Source organism: Quercus lobata, chromosome 12, assembly GCF_001633185.2.
Source record: "Quercus lobata isolate SW786 chromosome 12, ValleyOak3.0 Primary Assembly, whole genome shotgun sequence".
Classification (NCBI taxonomy): domain Eukaryota; kingdom Viridiplantae; phylum Streptophyta; class Magnoliopsida; order Fagales; family Fagaceae; genus Quercus; species Quercus lobata.
In genome coordinates this window covers 28,072,219-28,082,547 of record NC_044915.1, presented here as the reverse complement: position 1 = coordinate 28,082,547, position 10,329 = coordinate 28,072,219, and the positions used below count along the sequence as shown (strand labels likewise).

The window sequence follows — 10,329 nt, the reverse complement described above, 5'->3', positions numbered from 1 at the left end:
ACAGTTTCTATTTACTGGTTCTAATATAATTCCTGACCTTAATTATGCATGATACCTGCTCCTAAACTTATGGTCAAGAACTAAATTTAGTTCAAGCACGTAGAAGAAGTGTACAAACCGTGTTTTTAATTACTTCGTTACAAACCAACCTCATTGTGAGGCTAAGCGCATCTCTCCATTCTAAAACAAATTAACCACCAAGCATTCATATAATTGATTCATAATCACAAGCACCTCTAAAACTCTCCCTTCAACAACAAAAAGCGAGCACAAGCAAAAAGAAAAACTACAAAGAGATCAGAGAGAGAAAAGAAGAAAGAAAGAAAGAAAGAAAGAAAGAAAGAAAGAATGAAGCCCATTGCAACCTTTTTCTTTGTCTTTACACTATGCCTCTTAATTGTGCTGCCACAAGAGATTGCTGCAAATCAAGAGGGTGTGGTCACCGAGCAAATTCAGCAAGCTTGTGAACACACAGCTCACAAGCCTCTGTGTCTCTCAACCCTATCGTCTGACCCAAATAGCCAACAAGCCACCAACCTAACAATCCTGGCTCAGGTTGCACTCTCTATCGCATCCCAAAATGCCTCAGACATCACTGACTTGGTTAAGACGTTGGTAAATGACCAGAGTTTAGAGCCTCGTGTTCAGCAAGCCCTAGCTGACTGCTTGGACCATTATCTTGACGCAGCTGAACAGCTTGATGACTCGCTTGCTGCTTTGAGTGTGGGTGCCCATGAAGATCTCAAAACTTGGGTGCATGTAGCCATTGATGATGCTGGTTTATGTGACGCAGGGTTCAAGGGACTCAAGGAAAACGTGATGCTTCATAAGAACAAAGTCTTTCACCACTTATGCCAGAATGCCTTAGCCATCGCCGAGGTCTCGGTCTCAGCAGCTGGAAAGTGAATTTTCATCACGTAGTCTCTCAATTGGTGCTAAATGCTTTTACTTTTTGTCCCTAGGAGCTCGTTTCTATATTATGTTTTCTTTACTTAACATTGCTCTGTTATTATGTTATATTGTGATTGACTGATCGGATTGAAGTAATCATGGGTTTGCCTGTCATATTTTACGTGTTGAGACTTTCAATTATGTTGTAACAACAAGATATTGTGGTATTATGTACGAGTTTTTTGATGCCATATCTCACTAGGGTTAGTTTAAGATTTTCAAAATGTTCATGCAATAATAGTCCCACGTTCAAACAAATAAAAGTCTACGCCCATAAAAGGAACACAGTGATTTGACAAGAAGGATACATCCATGGACAATCATTACATAAGAAAATTTCAATATAAACAAGAAGATTGCAATAATGGCACAAAATCTCAAAAAAAAAAAAAAAAAAAAAAAAAAACTAAAACCCAAATACACCTATGAATCTCCCTCATAAAAATGGGTGATCGGTTTTGACATGAAATCATTTATACTAAACTTAATGACCACAATTTTTAGTTTCAATTTTCAAAAATAGAAAGAATTTAATTATTCTTGATCCTAAAAAATGTGATGTTTTCTAAAATTACTACAAATTTTACTACGAAAAAACTTATAAATTGATGTGACAATGAATAAGATTAATTTCACTTCAACAAGATGTATAATAGATGAATATTCGAATTACTTTTTATGATTGATAGCACATCAATTTATAAAACTTATGTAGTAAAATTTATAGTATTTTTAACATTACTCAATTGCTTGGGTTTTGTTAAAATAGTTGAGGAAAAAAAATGTACAATTTACGTATTCCTTTTATGGAGAAATCAAACGGGGCTTACGACATTTAGAAATAGTAAAAGCTAACATTAGATGAACAAAGTTACCATTTTAGAGGAATCTTCTCTAATCCACTTTGTGATGATTTATAAGATTTTTTATGTATATTATTTAAATAAGTCAAATAACTCATTAAAAAATATTATGTGACTAAAACTACATACAGATGGTCTCTTTAATCACCACATAATAGGTTTGAGGAAGATAACTTAAATCAATTTATGGATAAACTTTTTCCATATTAAATACCCTTTAAATTGAAAGTTGTTCTAAAAAAAAGGAAAATGTTTGGCTTCAAACATATTGTGGTTGGGCATTGCATATGAAAGGAATTAATATCATTTTCCTATTGTTGGTTGGGCTCCAAACATATTTGAACAAAACTTTGTCTCTTAAAAATCGATTGCAGTAAAAAAAAAAAAAAAAAAACTCAATCTTAAATAATGCTATATATTCACTTCAACACACGTTAACCAGACTATTTTTTTTAAATAAAAAACACTTATTGTCCCACACATTTGAGAGCCATTCTCTATATATTGGGGGTCCTTGACCATGGAGTAAGTGACTTAGGCACAAACTGAAAAATCGTGGGGTTACCAGCATAAATTTGCATTTCTACTCTTCTCTTCCTAACATAAAGACGATGTCATTCAGCATATGTCATCAAAGTGATGATGCGATCAAGTATGATATATAATATAATTATATGATTAATTTTAAAATCTTGCATACTTTGTTGCGGATCTTCGTTTTGATTAGTAAAATGCACAAACTCCTGGGTGGTGATTTACATGTGGGCATATCGCGGTCTAAATGGATCATGTTTCCCTCTTTCTGTGTGCAAGTTTGGCAAGTCCATTAAAAGCCAACCTTTTGCCTTTTCGTTTATTTTGACCAGTTCCATACCAATCTTAGTTTTCTCTCCTTTTCTGAACTACTTTTAGTTTTAACAAGCAAGTAATTTCAAACACAGTACTCCAACCATCAATAACCCAAATGAGTTTTGTCAATAAAGAGAGTTGCAAATGACTTTAACTCTTCCTCAATGAAAGATACAGAATATTTATTTTATTGTTAGAAATATGAACTGGCAATCCTGAATGCATAAGAAATGTTTTCATCTTGAACTAAAGCCAAAATTCTGATCACATAATTTAATATATAAATTAATTTACGGTTGTTAACTTGTTATGATTTCTCCATTAAAAAAAAAAAATGTTAACTCTAAATTTTCACTCGATCAACTTCAACCTCTATTTGGCTAATTAAGCAGCATCTGTTTATATTATTAACACAAAGAAGGGCCACTTTGAACCTTCTATCTTCGCTGATTCCATGTCTGAGATGGCCACCCTGTGCTAGAATAAGTAGCAATAATGATTCTCCAATTAAAAAAAAAGTAGCAATAAGGTATAGAAAATTGGTTCTAGCAAAAAAGCTCAGGAACTTGTCAATTTCCAAACTGTGTATTTCACACAAATTTATTTCTTGATTTGAAGGTAAGGGGCCCCAGTGCCATTTCTATAGATTTCTTGTATTAATTTCTTAGGTTATGGAAAGGACTTATAATTGGTTCACTTGTGAGTTGTGATTTTCATGTCTCTAAGTCAGTCATCTAATTCACTAATAGCAGTCTCCGTTGGTTTTAGTCTTTCTCAGTGGAATATAAAAAAGTGTCTATTCTTCGATCTTGATTGAAAGTAATTGACATTCTTGTATTAAGTGTGCAATAAAATTGATCGTCAATGGGCCATTGCATGCCTTATCATACTACAACAGCACTGAGAAAAAAAAGAAAAAAGAAAAAGATGAATATATGAAAGAACAAACAGCTAGCTATAGCCTATATCTAAGAAACTTCTCGAATTAGGCCACCATTGTAAGGTACTCCTGTCTGAGGCAACCAATCATCAGCCAGCAAGAAGTTAGCCGCAGTGAACTTAGCAGCATCCTCAGCATTATCAATCACATGGAAAGTAGGCCAAGTCACTCTGTTTGTAGTGATTGATCCAGGTCCCGTGTTATCATACTCGGCATAATACAATGTGCTTAGTGCAAAATCTCCACTCCAAGCAATCCAACCAGCAGGGTTTATCAAACTATCCATGAAAGTTTCCATGTAAATTGTCCTAGAGTAAGTCTTCCATGGCCTTCCTAAGTATGTCTGAACATTACTATTGCTCGAAGCCAAATCATCGGCAGCTCTAATAGCACAATTTTGAATCGAGATACCTGACTTTTGATTTGGTTGAGTACGACCTTGTGCTGTGATGACATTGTATTGTCCACTCATTGGCAATCGTGGGTATATGTTACAATTTTGGAAAATAGCCGCAGCATTGCCAAATATGAAATCTACGGTGCCATATATGTCACACTCTCTATAGAATTGCCTCTGAGAATGTGTATATAAGGTGTCTTGGTAGGCTTCAAAGCTGCAACGATAAAATGTAGACATATCAGCCCCATTTCGAACTGCCACTGCTTGGTGCTTAATTGCCCCGGCAGTATTACGGAAAGTTATGTTCACTGCAACAAACCCGTCTGCGACCACAGCTGCAATATGAATATCAAAATTCATTAGATCTTGCCTAAGTTGAAAAACTATTTACTATAAAGGTTATCTAATACTTGCTTGTTGTTGGCTCTCTCTTTTTTTTTTTTCCTGAAACTTTCAAAATATAATCTTCTCTCTAAGTCAATCAATATATATATATATATATATATATATTAATCTTCCTAGCCCCATCTCTCCTTTACTTGAAAAGTAATATTTTTATTAATTTATTTGAATTTGATTTAAATAATTTAATTTAAAAATCTGTTATTATTAATATACCAAATAATATTATCTTATAAGGTTAAATTTTCTTAAGGAAATGTCATAACTTGTACATTATATATAATAAGTCTAGTGTTATACAAAATTTCGTAATTATTAGGTTAACATATTTATTTGGATAAAAATTAGTAGATGAATAATAAAAATTAGTGAGTAATAAAACCTAGCATGACAAACAAATGTAAAGCTTGAGCTCGAACCAAACCTATAAATAACGTTCATGCTTGAGCTTAGTTTAATTCATTAGTCAAGTCAAGTCAATTCAAGCTCGAACTCAATATTAATATCAATATCAATATCAAGCTCAAACTCATGTTCAATGTCAAGCTTTTGAATTTGAAATCCAATACAAATACATTATCAAGTCCATTTCAAGCCTATTTGGTTTGAATGAGTAATCTTGACTTTCAATTACTTAGGGTCGGTTTGGTACATGTGTTTAAAAACTGAAAATTGTTGTTTAAAAACTTTTGTGAAAATACATGTGGGTGAAAAGGTGTCTGAAAATACGTGAAATGTTGTTTAAAAATTGAAAATTGTTGTTTAGAAACATTTACCAAACACCCCCTTAGTCTTATTAAGATATGAGTTTAATTGTCAAGTCTATATCAAATTTATTATCAAACTCATAAACAAGTTTAGACTCAACTTGTTTTGCATTGAGTCTTACTATTTACAAGCCTTTTCATCATGAGCATTTTTTTTCCTTGGTTTGAGCTTGCTTATTTCTTAAACAAGTCTAAAAGTAAGTCTTGACTTGTTTGTAAACAAATAAAATAAATGGTTTTATTATAAAAATTATCAAACCAACATAAGTTGTTTATAATCGATCTGGTTCATTTAAACTCCTATTGAAAATTGTGCCGTTATGTTGATTCTGGCATGTTAGAATTTAAAATGGCAAATAGTTCTTACCAAATGTTGCAGAGCCGAAGGTTGTCGACTTGTCCACGTAGCTGCGGCTTCCTGTGATAATTGTCTTATCGATACCATCCCCTATCATCATCACGTACCTCTTCTTCTCGGCAATGGACACATGCTCTTCGTACACACCAGCCGTAACATAGATCAAAAAGTACCCATCAGTCGGGGCAGAATTGTCTGGAGCTGCAGAAATAGCGTCATTGATGGTGGTGAAGTTTCCACTTCCATCTTGACTCACAGTCACGATGTTAGACACCACAACATTATCAACACCCTGTAACTTAATTAGCTTTCTCCGACTAACTGACTCGTAAATTGCGCGCGTCTTGCTTGACATTTTTAGCGGTAAGTGTCCATTTCGAAAACCAAGTTGTTTCTTTGTAGGTTTCCATGTTGTGTTTCGCCTTTTCTTAGGCACCCAACCCTTGGTAAAAAGAGCCAAAGAGACACTATATAGTTTAGTATTGTAATTTAAAACAGGATGAGTGTGGCCTTTATTTATGCTCCAAGCAGAAGCTGCGTCTTCTAGGCCATCCAAACAAGTTTGCTCATTTGTTAAAATGGCACTAAGCAAGGTGTGGATGTGTTCAGTTTTTCTTCTAGAAAGAGTTTTACTAGTGTTAACAGTTTGTAAAGTGCTTAAGAGGAAATTCTTGTTGAGTCCAGCCAGATGCCTGCAATCTTTGAGTGCTTGAATTGCTAATTTTGTTAAGGTGGATTTGCGCTTTAGAAGATGGTTGTCTATCATTCTCAAAAACTTGTGGGATTGAGACAAAGATTTTCGGACAGAATACCTGCAATGGTCATAGACATTGGCAGTTTGGTTAGGGAGCAGTGTTTTGCAATAGTGAGGATGTGGTGTGGACTCGCAAATGGTTTCTGGTGAGACTAGACGGGTTGGATTGCTATTATAAATAGTATCCTCATAAGATGGAGAGGTAAACAAGGCAAGGATAACGAAATATGAAAATGTAAAGAAAGTGAAGAGCTTTGAAGCCATTGGGGTTTCAAAAACAGAGAGAGTCCAAAGAATGTGTGATGTGGAGATGGAATCCACTCAACCCATTAGGCTAATATATAGGGAAGGGAGGTATAGCTTGATGTATGATAGTAATAAATTCTGTCCTCAACATCTATTCACTCTTTAGTTATAAAGAATTTCCAATTTCTACCAAAATAAAAATAAAAATGAATATGTGAACTCAACGTGCATGATTTTCCCCAAGCGTGTTGATCTTGGGCTTGATGTTAATCTATCGGTTGCCATGGAGCATGGGCGGCAAGCTGTAATCCAAATTTTATTATATCAACTCTAATTAAATTTTTTTTTTTTTTAAAAAAAAAAATCCTTAAATTCGCACTATAAATTCCTCCGTTATATTAAATCTTTAAATAATATGTATTTAAATAGCTAGGCTCCTTTAAATACTCCATTAATTTTCACCGTTTTATAAAGTTTTTATTGTTTTTCTCACATAAAAAATAAAAGTTATTTTCGTTTTCCTATTAAATTATTCCTATGGGCATTTTTTTTTTTGAGAATGTATTTCGTTTTCTGTTAGTAACCTAAAAGGCATTTACTTTTTTGGAATAACCTTAAAAGCAAGTCTTAAAATGTGCCCAATATGTGTGTAATGTAGTTCCATAATAAATTACAAATGTTATTATAATACATAACTTAAAGGATTATTAAATAGTAATAAAACTTCCAAATATATTTTATCGACATTCATATAATAATACTTGCATACATGCACATTTTAAAATGTCTCAAATACCGTTTTTTTTAGAGAAACAAATAAATACCTTTTAATGTGCACTATTAATAACTTGAGATGATCTAAGAGGAGCATCGTTGTTGTTGTTGTTGTTGTTTTTTATTTTTTATTTTAAAGTAACCTAAAAGGCAAGACTTAAATGTGCTGAATTTGTAACTTAGTACCATAATAAATTACAAATTCTACTTATAGTTCACGACTTACAAAGATTAGTTAAAAAGAAAACAAATTTCCAATTAAATATATTTCATTCACATTCACATAATAATACATACATGCACATTTTAAAAAAATCTCACATCAATCATGTCAATTATCTACAAGTAAATACCTTTTAATATTTAGTAATTATAAATGTTCTATATTATAAATTTTTACTTTAAAATCACTTAATTTTACTTTTTAATATGACAAATTCACTCTATGGTTGGATTTTTATAAATCAATAAATTTTGTTTTGGAAAAATCCTAGAGCTACAATTAATATAAAAAAGTTTACAAAATGGCATGACAATAAATCAGACTAGTGGCATTTTAACAAGATAATAAATGAGTATTTGAATTATTTCTTACGATTGATAACACATCAATTTATAAGACTTAAATATAAATTAGTTTTACCAATAAAAACAGTTGCAAATAACTCGAAGTCCTCCTCAATGAAAGATACATAATTAATATCTATTTTCTTGTTAGAAATATGAACCGGCAAGCCTAAAACCATAGGAAATGTTTGCATCTTTGAACTAAAGCCAAATTATGATCACATTATTTAACATATAAATGAAATTTGCGGTTAGTTAACTTCAGTTATGATTTCTCCATATAGTTTAAAAATGTTAACTCTATCTTGAATTTCTCACTCAACTTCTACCTCTATTTGGCTAAGCAACATTTGACCCATGTTATATATTATTAACACCCAGACGGGTCACTTTAAACCATCTATCTTCACTGATTTAGTGTATGAGATGTCCCACTTTCTGCTAGAATAAGTGACAATAACGTATTGAAAATTGGTTCTAGCAAAAAAGATCAGGAACTTGTCAGTTTCCAAACAGTGTATTTCATACAAATTTCTTTTTCTCTCTCTCTTTTTTTTTTTTTTTTTTTTTTTTTTTTTTTTTTGCTGAATATACAAATTTCTTTCTTGATTTGTGGGTTCGCGACCCCAGTACCATTTTTATAGGCTTCTTGTGTTAATTTCTTAGGGTATGAATAAAGACTACGGACAAGGTAAACTGTAATAATTATTATATTAGGACTATGAATAAATATTAAAAAAAAATTACATTAAGGGTACGTTTGGTACACTGAATATGGATTACAATAAGAATGATAATCTTTATTACTAGGAATAAAATATGTTGTAATGGAATTACTAAATCTATTCATTAGGTTGATTATAAGTTGTAACATTAGAATAAAATTTATGATCTATTTTAGAAAATATTTCATTCATACAATTATATTTCCTATAAAATAATATATTTTAAATTTTAGAGAGAGGAATTATTTTTTGATGATTTTTTATTTCCATAATTGTTAAGTAAATATGGAAAGTTTATTTATTTGAAAATATATTAACGTTAGAAATTATTACATCTACTAAGGAATAACTATTATAATCCTTTTAGAGAGAAATAATTATTCCTCATTTTAAAGAATAACTATTTATAAGGAATGAATATTCCCTGTAATAAAAACATAACCAAACTATTGAATAGCTAAACCATAGGAATAGTTATTATATTACAATGCTTATTACAGTTTACCAAACGTGCCCTAAGTTGGAATATAATTATTACTATTCAATAGTTTGGTGACCATTTAGAGCTAGAACCCTGATTATGTATTCACATTTTTTTTTTTTTTTGGAGAAAAAAAGAAGAAGAAGGTGGAATGAAATCATTTTTTAAGTCAAACTTCCTAAAATACCCTTATTTTATAAAATTATATTTACACTTTTTGTAGATCTAGCTTAACATTTTTTTTTTCCTAAAAAAAAGTTTAACATTTAAAAAAAAAAAAAACAAGAAGTGGGCGATGGATCTAGCTTATTATGTATAAATTTTATAATTTTATAATTAATATATGTGTGCTTTGTTTAAAAATGAATAGCTCCATAAAAGTTATACCAGAGAAAATAAACGATGCATCTTTTAATTTTAAATTTTTAAATACGAAAGAAAAAAAAATTTTCTGGAAGTTGCCAATTCTATCAAATTAATTCCAATTTTATAGATTAATATTGATCACAAAATTGCCACGTACCCAACTATCAATTAATATTGAATAATTAATATTGATGGATTTTTTTTTTGGAGAGAATTAACATTGATGAAATGGACGTGCAAATTAGAGTTGTATGGGCGCAAATTGATTCGCAGCCCAAAATCTTTGGACAATGGCCCAACAAGCCCACTGTAGGTGTGATAGACCTAGTAATATATATCTGTATATATGTTGAGTCAGGGGCCCAGTTCGAGGACAGCCAGTAGTCCGAGCAGTAGTCCAAGGACGGGTAAACGTTGTCATGGGAGCTTGCGTTAGTGAATGAAGAGGTGGGGTTTGGTCATAAGAATCCAAGAAGGTGGTCTGAGGAGTAATGCTTCCCTGGCTGAGCAAAGCAGGGGTCCGAAAGTGTAGTCGGCCATCTAGGACAACGTTCTGGGAGATTCTATTGATAAGGATACATATCATAAAAGCACAGGACAGAGGGAAGTCATGAAATATCTAAGAGAAAGCTACTACCACTGCATTTAATACTCTGTAACTAATTCTCTAGCCGCATTAATAAGGAAGTGATACTTAAACAGTAATTATCAGCCTTACAACTATTTCCAAAGATTTCAGGAAGGTGCTGATGGGACAAAGATTAGCGATCTAATCTACATGTGAAGGGTGGAGATGAAAGAAAAAAGATAGTATAAAATAGAAAGAAGACCTTGAGAGAAAATGATCGGGAATTAAGAGAAAAACACTGTATGAACAAGAATGAGA

General features: G+C 31.9%; 2 protein-coding genes across 2 annotated transcripts; one reads left to right on the top strand and one right to left on the bottom strand.

Moving 5' to 3' along the window:
• Positions 1–309: 309 nt before the first annotated feature.
• LOC115969890 (pectinesterase inhibitor 3-like) lies at positions 310–1,017 on the top strand. The gene has a single exon (XM_031089524.1). The coding sequence runs from the start codon at positions 349–351 to the stop codon at positions 904–906; it is 558 nt and encodes a 185-aa protein (XP_030945384.1). The 5' UTR covers positions 310–348; the 3' UTR covers positions 907–1,017.
• A 2,614-nt stretch (positions 1,018–3,631) lies between these two features.
• On the bottom strand, positions 3,632–6,548 carry LOC115970484 (probable pectinesterase/pectinesterase inhibitor 20). Its single transcript, XM_031090113.1, has 2 exons — positions 5,540–6,548; positions 3,632–4,338 (listed from the first exon to the last, which is right to left on the bottom strand). Exons 1-2 carry the CDS (start codon positions 6,546–6,548, stop codon positions 3,632–3,634), a joined length of 1,716 nt encoding a protein of 571 aa, XP_030945973.1.
• Between the last annotated feature and the right edge of the window lie 3,781 nt (positions 6,549–10,329).

Bases quoted from the DNA above. Each gene is read 5' to 3' on its own strand.
- LOC115969890 (XM_031089524.1), top strand. From the start codon at position 349: ATGAAGCCCATTGCAACCTTTTTCTTTGTCTTTACACTATGCCTCTTA.
- LOC115970484 (XM_031090113.1), bottom strand. From the start codon at position 6,548: ATGGCTTCAAAGCTCTTCACTTTCTTTACATTTTCATATTTCGTTATC. The intron at 4,339-5,539 runs GTAAGAACTATT...TTCATATTGCAG, and splicing joins CTTCGGCTCTGCAACATTTG to CTGTGGTCGCAGACGGGTTT.